Source organism: Cupressus sempervirens, chromosome 10, assembly GCF_028749045.1.
Source record: "Cupressus sempervirens isolate cs-2001-9-10 chromosome 10, ASM2874904v1, whole genome shotgun sequence".
NCBI lineage: Eukaryota > Viridiplantae > Streptophyta > Pinopsida > Cupressales > Cupressaceae > Cupressus > Cupressus sempervirens.
Window position 1 is genome coordinate 740,031,694 of NC_143127.1, and position 16,150 is coordinate 740,047,843.

At 36.2% G+C, this 16,150-nt stretch overlaps 1 protein-coding gene across 1 annotated transcript; it reads right to left on the reverse strand.

The window, feature by feature from the left end:
- Positions 1–7,682: 7,682 nt before the first annotated feature.
- LOC149535992 (aspartyl protease 25-like) lies at positions 7,683–9,137 on the reverse strand. The gene has a single exon (XM_089806209.1). It carries the CDS (start codon positions 9,135–9,137, stop codon positions 7,683–7,685), a length of 1,455 nt encoding a protein of 484 aa, XP_089662335.1.
- Between the last annotated feature and the right edge of the window lie 7,013 nt (positions 9,138–16,150).

Genomic DNA, 16,150 nt, shown 5'->3' on the forward strand with positions numbered 1-16,150 from the left:
TGGATCTCCCACTCATGGTGCTCCTGCTACTTCAACACTTGGTAATGCGGAGGTCTCTGCTCCCGTCGATTTGCGGATGGGGTTAGGGCTCTATTTGCACTTCGCTCAGCTTCTTCTGCAGCTGGGGATAAGGCTTCTTCCCTTTGTTCAGTTCTTGGGTCTCCTGCTCCTCGTTCAGGGTTTCTTGGTTCGGGGGGAAGGACTTTTGCAGATGTGGCTGCCTTCAAAGCTGATATTCATGGAGCTCTCCCTCATGTTGTTTCATCTGAGCCCTCTCATGTGACGTCTGTAAGTTCTTTAAAGCCTATTAAGGTTTCTCTTGACCAAAAATCAGTTGAAGATATATTCCACATGGAAGAAGAGATTTCTCCTTTTGCTGCCATTTTTTACTTCCAAGGTTATTGGCCCTCTCTTGCTGATCTACATGACTAGATCTCCAAGAATTGGTGCCACTTATAGACAATAACATCCACATCTTTTCATGTGCAAAAGGCTTCTTTATAGCTATGTTTGAAAGTACTAATGACAGGAAGATTATTTTGTGTCATAATAGTTTTTACTGGTAGGGAAAATTTCCACTTATGGCCAAACTGTGGCATATGGATTTCGATCCACTTTCGGAGTCCTTTAACAAGTTCCCTATCTAGGTCTGGCTTTTGAATTTCCTGATACATCTTTGGCATGATTCAGTTTCTGGAACTATTGGGAATGCTATTGGTGATTTCTTATAGGTGGATTCTGAAACGTCCGATATTTTCCACTCGACCTGTGTGCATTTTCTTGTTGAGTTGGATGTTTCTAAAGGCCTCCCTAAGACAATTTTCTTGGATTCCCCAAGGGGTTCTTGGACACAAATGCTGGATTTCGAAGGTATCCGCCTTCGTTGCAAGAATTACCACTTGACTGGTCGCATTGCTGCTAGGTGTGTTGATGGGAAGTCTAAATCAAGGTGACCACCTTCTTGGTGGTCAAGGGCCTCTTCTGAGCACTATACGGTGAAACAATCCTTGGATACTTCTGTGGATTCTGTAGCTGAGGTCTCTCGTAGCGTTCATTTGGAGTCGGTGCTAGAGGAGGTGGTCTCTACCCCCGTTTTGAATTCTCTTCCTAAGAGCCAGTTGTCATCTCATTTTCATAGGGAGATTGATGTGGCTTCGGCGCCCCTGGAGTTCTAATGTTCTATTTCCTCTGAGGCTTGGGTTTCTAAGGCTGCGAAGATTGAGGATGGGTGGATAGCGGTTAAGAGTAAGAGATCTAAGCCTTCTGCTCCTCGTTTAGATATGAACCTTCGGTCACATAAGGGAAACTTCAAAGCAAAATGAAAATCTTAAGTTCCCCTGTTCTGACTAGTTATTTTGTGGTGGTAAGCGGCTTGTGGCACTGGCTCGCTGGTTGTTGGTCTGGCAGGTTTTTTTGGTTGCTTTTCTTTCTAGTCTGTTTACTTTCCAAGTTCCAGTGTATTTTTTCGTTGCTTTTTGTGAACACATCTGTTGGTTTCAGGTCCCAGTAACACCTAGTTTAGATGTTCAATTGGTTTCAGGTCATTTTAAAACCTGGTAGGGCTTGATGGTATATCTTTCTTTTTGATGTAAAGGGTTTCAGGGCCCCTTCAAAACCTATTTTTACCTTAATCTAAAACGACACAATGAACTCCAACCTCCACCTGGATCCCAATTGAAGTAGTATGTGACATCCCAGTGGACACTAAACCAACTACAAACCAGCATCATCAAGACCAACCACATGTCTTGTAGCCTAGAACCCAAAACTTGAGCTAATGATGTAGAAGTCAAAAAGTCACTAGAAGCTGGCTCCATAGAAGATCTATGAAATCTCTTCTTCCCAACTGCTGCAATACAAATCTTAATCGAATCTGTAGTTGATGAAAAGTCATAATCAACATGTGTGCCATCATTAGAACATACATCAACCACTACATGGATATTGCTAAACTCTTCATTGGATGGTTCAATTGTCACAAAAGTGGCTGTTGATATGACAATATCCTCGCATTCTCCTAATCCCACTATTGTTGCATCACCATCTCCTGACAAAGCTTCATATTTGGATTCCTAACTCTACACACATGACTCAACACCAGATTGTGAATCAATAATACTAGAGTGTAAACCCACATATACTGACTCTGCTGAAATGCCCACATCACCAACATCATAGTTGGGTAGCTCTACATGTGTCTTGATCCCACTTGAGGAATCAACTACCTCTTGCACTGGAGCAACGTACAAATCTTCAATATTGATGCCCATCTGTCTAGCCATAAGTTGCAACATCATATCCATTTGCCTATTATGCTTCTGTTGCAAATGCTGCCCCACCTCTAATGTACCCAGTAACCATCTGAGCATTTTGTCAAGCACTTTTCCCTCTATCTCACTAGTCCAAATTCCCTATAAGACCTCCACAGGATTGTAGGACTTATAGCTCTGATACCACTAAAATGGGCAACTCTGATACCACTGTAATGGCTCTTATGCCACTGTAGTGGACATTTACCACTATAATGGCTTTGATACCACTGTAATGGCCACCTACCAAGTATAACTTTGTCAAACACTTTGCAAGTAAGCTCTGATACCACTGTAATAGGCACCTTGGAAACAACTCTAATGCCAGTGTAATGAGCAAGAAGGAATTTATGCAAATAGAAGATTGAACTGCTGCTGAAATAATATTAGTTCTCACAATGATAAAATCAAGTACATAGGAATGTATTCCAATGGCCAAACCCTAAGGGAATGACGTCTAGAATGTTACAAGAGAGGATGAACATCCTCTATTTCAAAGAAAGATATGTGATTCACACATCCAAGCTCTTATCAAATGTCATTCACAAAAATCTGATGCTAAACAATGAGACTCTCACCCCTATTTATCCTTTTCCTTCACCCTTCTAGAAGGAAACCAAATATTAATTGATTGCAAGTGCTAGAAGCTTCCCCCTTCCAATAATTAATGCACTCTCTAGAAACTCCTCCCTTGCAATACAATAATTAATTGTACTTCTAGAAAATTGAATTAAATATGAATTAAATGATTAATTAAATATGAATTCACCTTTTAATTTATCTAATGACTTTATAAAAAATTAATTTAACTGCTAAAGTGGGGACATTACACCTCATTCTACGCAGGTACATTTGTTTGTCTTGAATCCTATGTAAGTCATAAAGCATTGATGGATGCAACTCATTCTCCTAAGAAGCTAAAGCTTCAACACAACCATTGTGAAGCCTATGCAAGAAGTGGTTGACAATCCCATTGCAAAGTTCATTTGGCATGTTTCGACCATGAAGTAAAACATGGACGGTGTCAAACAAGCAATCACCAACTTTGAAGTTGAATGAATTAATACAAAAGCAATGCACTTTCTCAAGGGCCTCATCAATTGATATTATGTTTGAATGGTCATGTGGTCTATATGTCTTCATGGTAACTGGATCATTAGGGGTGTGTCCAATTTTGTGAGAGATACTTGGGAACATGTTTGCCTATTGGTTGTAGAAATCAATATAATTGTATCAATCTAACATTGATTATACAAGAAAATTAAAATGTTTCATCAAAAGCACAGATGTTATGAATGTCATGTTCTTTTCTTCAGCTCTAGCTTTGCATTAATGACACTGGATATTATTTCAGAGAGCCTTTTGGAGATGGTACTAGTAGTGAGTCATCAGTCAATTAGAATGTTGAACTCGAGCTGCACAAAGCCCTTATTTATCTATGTTTTGGCCAATGTATCTTGCATAGTAAACATTTAACCTAATTTTAGCTCAAATGTTATTAGTCATTGTTGAGTCAGTCAATTAGAATGTTTGAACTAGAGCTGCACATAGCCCTTGTTTATCTAAGTTTTTTTCCAATTTATCTTGCATAGTAAAAGTTTAAACTAAGTTTAGCTCATATGTGATTAGTCATCGTTGAGTCAGTTAATTAGAATGTTTGAATTTGTTCTTAATTTGAATAAGTAAAAATGTCGCGGAGTGGGGATCTATTTCATCTAAAAGATATATTCATTAAGTTGGGTTTAAATAAACATAGAAAAACTAAAATATTTGGTCAAGGATGGATTCAGTCATTGTAAGGATTAATCATGGAATATATTCTCATACAAATAAATCATTGTCTACAGAGGATCTCTAATTTTCTAGATTGAAATCTATGGTAGATTAGTGAGCAGGATTTTTTGAGTGACATATTTGGACACCTATACAAAAGTAAGGCATGTCATAAATGAGGATACTGCTAAGAAGCTCAAATTAATAATTTTGCCATTTCACTTGTAAATTCTTTTTTTGCATGAATACATTAGAAGAAGGTTTCTACTAACAACATCAACATGAAAGGAATCAATGCTTTGGTGGAAGCCATAGTAGAATAGACCTCCATAGCATTTAACCATTTAGTGTTGGGATGAATACAATGCTTAGTAGGAAGACATAGTCTTGTTTTGGAAATAGATTTTGAGTAAAAAGTGTTCATAAGTGATGACTAATATATCTTCATTTTGGTAAACGTAGTTCAATTTGCCGCTAATTGTGACGAAGTAATCTCTTCTTCAAATTCCTCTTCAGGCTCTTCTTCTTTGTCAATGTTGGAGTTAGTTTTGATGGCACTATGGACTCTATTGTATTCAGTAATTGTCTCCTTAGAAAGTACTCGAGAATTGTGCCCACAGCTAAAGGGGAAGTCCCTAATGGCTCAGAGTTTTCCCTTAGCATTGTGAGTCAGTTTTCTTTGCCACCTCTAGACATTGGATTAGTTGAGCTATATTTTTTTCCCTTAAAATTTCAAGCGTTTGATAACTTGCGCAAGCAGTTTGTTATCCAACATTGGTTCTTCATCTGCTTTCGACATTGCAGGAGGTGTTGCTTTGGGTGATCTTGCTTCAATGTGTTGATTGCATGACTGGGTAGGGATCCTTCTATGGCTTTTCGATTCCCCTGCCATGGTTTGCTACATGAAATAGACATGCCAATGATATTAGCATAAGAAGGAAGCTTATTCTTGATCCTAATATTGGAATACTTTCTTATACATCTTTGTACTGCTTAAAGGAAAAATGTGCAATTACTAGTATAAATTAAGAATCAATGACGGTAGACTAAGTGCCATATCTATATAAGTTCTGGGTTCGAGAACCTAAAAGTCATTAACTATAACAGTTGAAGGTAATCCTAAGAAAAGATATGAAATTTTTTCCATAAGTAAAAGAAAACAAGGCATGAAATACATATATCTCTATTGCATTTTAAATTTCTTCCAATTCATGTCAGTACCATCCTAAATTCAATCTACATGTAAGCTTATCTTCCTATAGAGGTTTTGTTTCTTCAAATTGTTTCAAAATCAACTAGCAAGAAGTGTAACTAGAGAGCCTATTTTTTAACATTATTCATTAGGTTAATTATATTTGACATATGTCTTGATCATTCCATATGTCTTGATCATTCTTCCATAGGGGTAATCATCTTCAAAAACTCTTTCATGCCTTTACTAAATTTTGGTACCTTACTCTAAACTTTCACTCGAACCTGACCATCTACGACTTTAATGTGGATTCTTGACAGAGAAAACATCATCGCACCTTACAAAGTGGTGTCTCTTCGAGGCAATTGACCATATTTTTTTAAAGTTTCATCAACTTGAATGAACACACAAAGGTTGTAGTTGTTGTCTTTCGTAAAGGGTAATGATTAAGCCACAACACTTCAACCTATAAGAACTCATATCCTTGTTGCTTACTGCTTTGTGTTTGCATCTAAATACCATAGGGCTACATCTGAATTCACCATGGGAAAATGTGTTGTGTCTATGATCACAAAAGAGGAAATTCACATTTGTGGCTTGTATATTTCCCTTATAAGATGATGTCTTTTATGTTTTGAAGCCTCCATCAACCATTTTGGAGTTGCATAAAACTATTTGAGACTATACCACTACACACGAACGGGGCATTTAAACAAGCATTTGCCTTGTAGTTGTGCTATGTTTGTGCACCATATAAAAATCTCCCATTTTGACGCGCATACATTCATATTCATATCCAACTATTCACCTCTTTTAAAATGAATAATTATATATTAAAATTAATATTATATATTTATAATTAAAATGAATATTAATAATTGTTCTCGGAAAGTATGAAATATTAAATTGTGGATTATATCATTACAATGTACCAAATTTAACATACTTTCAATAATAGATAATAAATGTGATGAAAATTTAGAATAGATAAACAGATTCAAATAATTTTATTCAAAAACATATCTCCATAAAATACTCTAATTGATTTGCTCAATAGATAATTAATATATATAAATTAAAAAGTTAGAAATATTACCTGTATTTCCAAAAGACATAATATTTATAGAAAATTTTCAAATCAAATGAATAATAATTGGTAGAATAGCATACAAAATAAATAAATAATAAAATATAAAAGAACTAATCAATAATTAAAAATGATTGAGATTCCATGATAAAATAGTTCCAACACGTTGTTGCCTAATTTTCTGCCAAAAATTAAAGACTACTAGTAGGATGTATGTTATTTCCATATGCACTGCACATGAAGCCCAACTATTATTCCTGAGACTGGACTGGAGAAAGAATGTTTATGTTGAAGTTAGGAGACTTAATACCAATTTTGTGCATTACTCAAGGATCTCATCCAATATTCGCATGAACTTTTATTATAGATGAACGTTTACTATAAGTATCATTTATGACATTGTTGTTTTACACATATTTTAAAAATCCTCATCATATGTAAGCTCTAGAGTTCATATGTGTACTCTAGAGTTTATATGATAAAATACAGGCTACTATTTTCCTTCTTCCCATTTGAAATATGTAGCTTGCGGCCTCCTCTACAAGCCTTGTCCTTTCCAATAGCAAGAAGAAACCAAAAGAGAGGCCATCTGTGATCCTCAAATGCATATTTTTGTTCTATTGGCTGTGTTAATTTTAAGCATATTTTTAGAGTGGGCAGAAAAACTATTTATATCATGGAAGGTTAACTTGAATAGAGTCTACATCTAATTTTAGGAATTTACGATGGGTTGGAAGCAAAACCTTGTTGTTGGTAAAATTCAACTCATCTAAGGCAAAGGGCACACAATACAATAGATGAAGGTGGAAGGTTCTACCCACTAGTTCTTCTACTATTTCCTGCTCAAACATCCAACGGTTCCTGTTTCGCACTCAAGATAAGTTTCCTCAAGATAGAACAAAATAAAGTTTACAAAGTGTAGCTATGTACTTGGGTATGGTGGATGAAAGTCAAATGACTACTCATGCAACATGTTTCGGGAAAGTTGTACCAAGCTAAATTTATAAAACGAGTTCCATCTTCTTTCTATAGTGCAACAATTGATCTAACGAATTTCCCTTCAAGCTTAATTTTACCTACTTTTATAGTTTTCTTATTCTCCTGTTATAATTTCTTTTTTATTAATTAAATCAAAATATAGGAAAATTTATAAATTAATATTTAAGAGAAAGGTAAAATCTCGTCCCAAACATATGCCTTAAACTATAGTGTAATGATATAATTTATGTGGTGACTCTTTAATTGATGAGTACAATGACGCGGTACTCTATTGTTTATTTACCGAAGTTGACAAGAACAATTACAATGTATTAAAGGATTCTCAGCACGAACCAGGGCCAAAGCCAACCCTATTGTTTGCATTGTCGAAAGCCACCGTAATACCCTGTTGCTGAACATTCCCAATGATGTTGACAGCATCATTTGCAGAGGGTAAAAAGGGGAAGCACACAACATCTTCGGCAACTTGAAGTAGAGTTCCCACAGCTGGGATATCGAGGTTGGCGTTGCCTTTGAAATGAAGAGTAATAGTTGGGATTTTCACAGCTGTTACGCTGGATAACTGATAGCAAGGTTGAACCTCTCCAAATGGCGAGGCGGGCTTAACAGCTGGTGCACGTGTCCTCATCTTTTGCTCGAATGAACTTCGCAGAGCATCGTACACGGGTTTCACCAGTTCTGTAGCCATCACGGCAGTGTCAATATACGTTATTGTTGGCAGAGCACGAGGCACCTGCAAGTTAACATTTAATCGTTCGCCTCCCACGCTAACACCTTCCAGTCCCAAGATGTACGCACTCGAAGCGAACTGGGGCTCTTTCAGCATGGGTGTGAACACTTTCACAGAGGATGGAATCCCTAAACTCAGCGACCCTTTTGCAGTTACAGACAGGTAATTGGGAAGACAGTAGGAGAACTGCCCACCTGCCTTCTGAGAAACAAGGGAAAGTGTACCCCTTCCCAACCCTAAATGCCCGGATGTGGCAAACTTCCTTGCTGGGGCAAAGCTATAGGCGCATCCCATGTGTAATTCATTGAAGCTATTGCCTCCCACCTTCAGAGTCTCTGTGATGTAATCACCCTCTGATCCTTGGGCCAGACCGTTGGTGTCGACGTAAGTGCAGATGCCCCACTTGTCGCACTTTGATTGGAAGTCCTTGGGATCAGATCCTAAAGGTGGACATTTGGAAAGCTTGCAAGCAACTGATTTGTACGAGGAGGATTGCTTTGGGACATACATGGGGAACTTCACATTGGAAGCACAGCCCTCGCACGGGTTGCATTGAATCCATGACAGGGAACTCAGCGTGTCAATTCCCATCAGTTGTTTCTGAGCTGGTGTTCCAATGGAAACTTCTACAGTGTATTCTGGGCCTTCTATTTCCTTCCCAGATGTAACAGGAGTGCTGAAGGCAGTTGAGGATGTAGCATTATTGGTGCTGCTTAGAGTAAAACTGGTAAGAATGCGATTAACAAGATATTTATCCCTTTGAAGCCCTTGTATCAACACATCCCTCCAACTTGAATTGGAGGCTACATTGAGATGAGTAATTAGTAGATCTGCTCGTCCTCTCTTTTCTTCTTGGAACGACAGTTCCTCGCTTGGTCTACCAGCCGAGGCATTGAAATCCGTCCCCTCTTCAATAAGAAATGTATTCCCTCCAACCATGTAATACTTTTCCTTTATTATTCTTCTACATTCGCAGCCGGGAGAGCAGAGGAAACAAATAAGGAGAATGGTGAGTGCCAGGAGTGAAGATTGCTTTTTGATCGCCATTGCCAGCAACTATGAGATTGAATCTGTAACAAAGCAAAGGTGCGCGCAATCGCTTTCTACGCTAATCTTTGAGTGGACGATTATGCAAATCAAAGTAACTATTGCAAAGATCTCACGAAATGCATAATAACATAATCAAAATAACAAAGAACACACAACACAGTGATTACCGTGGGGAAACCCTTCCTCGAGGAAAACCCCACCCTCCAAAACTCGCACAATGTATTATCAAACCAAGATGATTACAATACACTTGCAATGCAAGTTCTTACAGGAGCGCATCACCACAACTCGAACTTGGAGAGACTCCTTCTAGGACCAGTCTTGCAAACTAAACTCAATTACACAAACACCTCCCTAAGCCCTCCTTTTATAGTGATTTTACAACCTGGAAACCACTTATGGTTTTACAAAACCATGAGCAAAACTACCATGCCACACGTTACCCATTTTTGACATTTATATTTCCAATATGAAAAACAACCAGGTTAAAATAGTAATCCCGTCCACAATTTTGTCTCTTAGTCTAGACCCCCATAAAAGTCACAAAATGAGTCATCAAGGCTCTAAAAATAGCCTACATATATTCTACTAAGGACAAGACTCATTTAACAACTAACTAACCACTTTCCAATGCATAAACAAGTGGAAAACTCCCACAAACTAATTCTGGAATTTTCCAGGAAAAGATTGCAAGGTTGAGACACATGTTTCTCAACATTCTCCCACTTGTCGAACACCTTGCAAGAGTCAGGGGATCTGAAATATCATGGACTTAATTGCTAGGGGCCGAGAGGCCCATAGACTCTGAACACCATTTGAATTTCTCTGTGCTCACGGGCTTAGTTAATGCATCAGCAACATTCGCCAAAGTCTCTACCTTTTCCAGCTTCACCTTGCCATCCTCGACCATATCTGTCACAAAATGATATTGTGCATCAATGTGCTTGGTCCTCGCATGAGAAGTCGGGGGCAAATTGCACTCTGGCTGTCACTATAAATTGTCACTGCACCCTGTTTGAACTCTATATCCGAACACAATCTCTTCAGCCAGATGGCTTCTTTGCAGACATGAGTCGCTGCCATATACTCTGCCTCAGTAGTGGACAAAGCGACCACAGCCTGTCACTTACTCATCCAACTGATTGCACCACCAAATAACGTAAACACATATGCATTGGTGGATCTTCTTCTATCAACGTCACCAGCCCAGTCTGAATCCACATAGCCTCGAATATCCAAGGAATGCTCACTTCCTGTTCCACGAAAACATATTGAGTACTCTGAGGTACCCCGCAAGTTTTTGAAAACTCTTTTTACTGCATCCCAATGTGCTCTTCCTAGATTAGACATATAACGAGAAAGTACTCCCACTGCTTGGGCAACGTCTGGTCTTGTACAAACCATAGCATACATCAAACTTCCAACAGCACTCTTATATGGTACTCGACTCATCTCTTCCATCTCCAATGGGGATGTAGGACACTGTGAGCTAGAAAGCTTTGTTCCCATAGTAACCGGAACACTCAATGGTCTTGAATCTTGCATATTGAATCTTTTCAAAATAGTACCAACATACTTACTTTGGCCTAGCCAAAGCTTTCTGTTCCGTCTATCTCTTATAATCTCCATTCCCAGAATGTGCCTAGCTGCACCAAGATCTTTCATTTCAAACTTTATTGAGAGTTGAGATTTTAACTCTACAATCAAACCTTTTCCTTTGCCAATAAACAACATGTCATCGACATACAAGGCAATAACCAGGAAACCATCACCATCAGATTTGAAATATATACAATGATCAGATTTAGATCGCACAAATCCAAAACTCAACACATATGTATCAAACTTTTGGTACCACATCCTAGGACTCTGTTACGATGAATAAGCATAGATTGATACTCTATATCTATCTAAATCCTCTAAGCATGTGGTATCATTGAACACATGATACTATGTCATATTACCATACCTTTGATATTACTTATCACTTCTGATAACAAAATTGCATGAAAATGAAATATACATGATAAGATATGGAGGGAATTCTTTAAATAAAACATATAGTATCTGACACAAACAACTTTCAAGTAAGCAGCTGATCTATAATGTAAAAATTTCTAGGTAAAAGAAGACCTCAAACAAAAAAGAATAGCAAAGATCACTTGTCCAATGGTTTGAAAAAAATTGTGGACATCAAAAAAATGTAATCAGTAAATTATTTGTAACCAAATTTCTCTTACAATTATATGAAATGAGACATCTAGTGCTTGGAAAGAAAGAGCCTTATCTCATTGTTAGTTATTTGTAGAAGTCTATCTCTGCAAGAAATCTGCCTAATGGACGAAATGATGGGTTTCCATAGGGAGGTAGATCAAATACAGTGACACAAGCATAACTTCCAATTGTAGGGAGCTTAATCTTTTATGCTAATTAGGTCAAGGTTAAATGTGCTCTAGGTGGTTGTCTTTTATGCTAATTATCTCAGGGTTAAATGTGCTCTAGGTGGTCTGTAAATCCTCTAAGGGAGAATCTACTGTTCAAACTTCAATTGAGACTTCCACCAAATTAATTATATGGAATATCAAAGATATTTGAAACACTTGGATGCCTCATAGGGTAGAGCTAACTTATGTGGTTCGGGCATTATCTATGCCTTTCTTGTGATGGTGAATTAGTTCTACGGTTATACAATCTGAACCACAAGTTTATAAATAGTAGGTATAGATTGGGAAAATGAGTTGAATCTCTATGTATGTCAATAGTTTTTGAACAAATGATAAATTTACCTAAAATTAAAACCAAAAGATATGTCCCATATATGGAGATTTCTACTAGTTGAACTGATTTTCATGGAGAGCTCTTAGGATGGCTAGCTTATAGTCCAGAGCAACTGCTCACACTCTGAGGAGAACACTTAAAAGCCAAAAAAATCCTCCAAAATGAATCATTGAATGTGAAAAACTTGAGATTTTTACTTCTAGATTGAAATTGTGTCATCTTTATTAAAATAAAGATCCTCACAAAAAGACTTCTTAGTATCATGTGTGTAATTAAGCACATTTCAACGAAACTAAATAAAGGATGGTAAAAGAAAATATAATAAGATATCGAATATTAAATATAGTGATTTATTATCAAATATAATAATATAATATATTGTTCAAATCTGAATAGATATTTAATAAATATATATTAACTTATAATATTGACTCATTATTAATATAATATTTTATTATATTATTAATAGTTTATTATATACTTGGAATGACCAAATAGGATTCATCACACTTTCCATCCCCTTCCACGAACATTATAGAGAACATTATACACAAAGGTTCTAGTTTAATCAATCACCAAAATAGATGCTTATCTTATTGGCACAACATATTGGGACCCAAATGCTCAATAATTTTATAAGATAGAAAATTGGCCATGGACTTGCTTATTGGGGTGAGTTGAAGTTTGATAAGGTGACACTCTCTTAGGTTGCACTGTAAAAAATGCAACACAAGGGCATAATAGACTCGATAGGGTTAAACAACAAGAACCCTAAAATTTCCCTCATGTATTTTCAAATTTGTACAATTCTAAAATATACTGCATAAAATTCTGAGTGAGGCATACCTTAAACAAAAAAGTACAAGTCCTAGGACTCCACATTTAAGAAAAGGTATATCATGAAGTGATTGAGAAGGAAATAATTGACAATGGCCTATGAGTGTAAAAATTAGAGACATACGATGTTGAATTCTGGATGCGAAGCACCTCAATCTAAAAAGAAAAGCACATTGGAAAGGCATCCATTAGGCACGGTCTCCAAATATAAGATTAAGTGGAACATAGCAAAATCTTACCTCAATTGACAAGGTGCAATCCTATGATGTGGCACTGGAGCCAAACTATGTCCCCAATGTGGTTGGAAAATTAAACATCTGGAAAATGCTTACAAGCATTATAATTTCCTATAATAGAAAACATTCAATTCTAAATGTGGTGACAAGAGACAGATTCTGAAATTCAACATCTAAACCAAAGCACATTAATAGTTTTCTTGAAAGGGTACAATTAATCATGGCCTACAATTTTGGGTGTGTCATACTTCAAGTGTGAAACTACCAGACATTGTCTGTAATCTAGGTCAAATATATGACTGAAGCTACATGTATATAAGAGGATAATTGGTCACATGCTTCACAACATGTGTAATAAACAATTGAAGAAAATGCATTGCAATTAAAATGAGTCACAAGCTTCCCGAAGATTCAAAACCATGTCAAAAATGAATTATCCATTATATTTTTAAATCCACCATTGTCTATAATTATAATGTCCAATTTAAAAAAAATGGAGGATGAGAAAGAAGCTTAACTAGCTTTATGTAATTAGGAATACCCAACTAAACCCAAAACACGTCAATGATAAGATAAAAGGAACAAACTTTGCCTCCGTAAAAAACCCTTTGCATTATGTAGCCCTGTATAACCACCTTCCACATCTATCATACATGTAATGATGTAGCAATATGCAAGCTAGCCCTTGAATTCAAAATAAAAATTTTAAGGCACAAAAACCTGGAAAAAAATTAGTAGAGAATACAGTTCTATAGATATTATGACAAAATTTAAAAATTATGTTACTAACTTAATGACCGTTGTTGACCTACTCAAAATAGTTTAGTCATGGACTTAATTTCTTTCCTACCTTATAAATTACTAGTTGGATGGCAATTTTATCTGTAAAAATAATAAATAAGGGAGATAGAAGATGTGGATCCAAGTGGCTTCAATTAGGGGGCTAAATTTATGTTTTATTCTTTCAAATTTGTTCTTCAACAATAAAATATTTAATAAATAGTGTTTATTTAAGTAGGCTTTCTAAGAACAAAAAATTTGAAGCGAAGGAGGAGTTAACATTTATGGCAAGTTTTGTCATATACCTCCTCTCCACTTCCCATCCATCATCCAATTAATCTAAGGACATCCGATTCAAATAGTTCCATGTCTAAATGCAACTTAGCATACCTAATGTGAACTACAAAGAAAAATCCCTATGCCTAACAATATAAGAATGTGTTTTGAAAGGGCACTAACCTTTGGCCTTAAAAGCCAGTAGGACAATAGAGCTAATATAAAGGAAGATCAATATTTATGTTCGATCTGAATGATAAATATCTGAATAAGAAAACCTTAATATTATGTTGTCGTCCTCTTGCATGGTCATACCATTCTCACTCTTGTAATGAAATAAGACTGGGCAGGAACAACTCTTCATTTTTCTGCAAAAAGCATTATATATCAGAGGTGGGAGTACGGGTTTAAAAAAAAAGAGAACACCTTTTATAATACGTAAAAATAAGTAGTGGATGGAGCCTGTCAGTAATAGCAGAGGTATCAGTGTGGGTAAGTCGGGGAGAAGTTGGGAATGATAGCTCCTAGTAATTGCATTACTTTAGACCGATCTAAAACACCCATGAAACAATGAAATCTATCTCTAAGGGTCTCAATCACGAGTATCAACTTTTGTATCACTATCATTAGTGGGTCAAGAGGGAAATATTGCTAAGCAGTAAGTATAAACTTGGAATTCTTGTGTTCTTCCAGCATTTTTTATAGTGTAGCTCTAATGGCATACTAAGCCAAAGGTTTTTCATGGTCTTCTGAGAGACTACCAGGCTAACTGTTGCTTTTTCTAGGTTTTAGATGAAATTGGCCAACTTGTTGGTTCGAGCAATTTTCTAGGGCTGTTGTTTCAAGAAATCCAAGATGAATTATCTGATTTGGCTCCACATTGTATAATGAGATGTGGAGATCAACACTCCAATCATTCACATTGATAGGTTATGCGCCTCTAAATGCAATCACCACCAATTCATATTTTATATTTTATAATAAAATATGAAGGTCTCAGTGGATTTAGTTTTGCAAGTAGCCTAAGATCAAATGTTGCCTTTTGAGTGTTAGAATAGTAAGCATATATATTAGATTGATCTATTATGAACAAAAGCTACAAAGTGGCAGCGGGAGTCCCTGCCAAGCAGGTTATAATTAGGACTAATAGTAATGTATGGTGGAACATTGACCATCAACTTAGTGCAACAAAATTCAATATAGTGCCAAAATTTCAAATCTGAAAGAAAATAAACAACTTTGCAACAGTTTCAAAGAGGTGTATGGTCTCTTCCTACTATTGATGCCATGTTTTTTTTTCCTATTCCAATTAGGTTTTTGATATCGCTAAAGCTTTGTAAGCTTTGGATTTACTTCAGTACTCCTCTAAAATTCTTCTACATATCAAAAACAATTTGTCTACAAAGCATGCAGTTATAAAGGATATTTCTAATATGAAACTTATGATTATAGTCAAAGTCCATTTTTACATTTTTGGACATTCTCATGCACCCGTTTCTTAAAAATCTCCTCTGCTGTCTTTTGAGTTTCTATTATTGGCATAATTACAATGGCTAACTATGTAATAATAGTTATATCACTTCATAGCTACATTGTTAGCCCTATATATCTTCCTCTGCTAATCAATGAATCATCAAACTTTTTATTATTCACTCACATTTGGTATTAGAGAGAATAGGATATGTATGCCTGTGTAAAGATTCATTTGTTTGACTAGTTAATATTCTAATAATATTTTACATTTGCATAGGAACCTTTAGCACTCACGTAGTAGAAAATGTTTGTGTCCTTGCTACTACCTGGTAGATATGTAAGAAAAAGGTGGAAATACAGACGAGGAATTATGAAGGAAAATGCACTTTTGAATAGGTTTCAGGTTTAGACTCAGGATGTGAACAAGGTGGCGCGATCCAGAGTTGAGGATAGTGAAATGTGAGAAGGAAAAGTGTAAGATTTTTATTTTATTTTATTTTTAAAAAAAAACTAAAATGTTTTGTACATGGTTAAGGTGTCTTCAAGGTTGTTCTAATGGAAGTGGAGGCTTCTATAATTTATAATCAACAGTCTTAAACCAACCCTAATGTTACCTATTCAAAGCCTAGA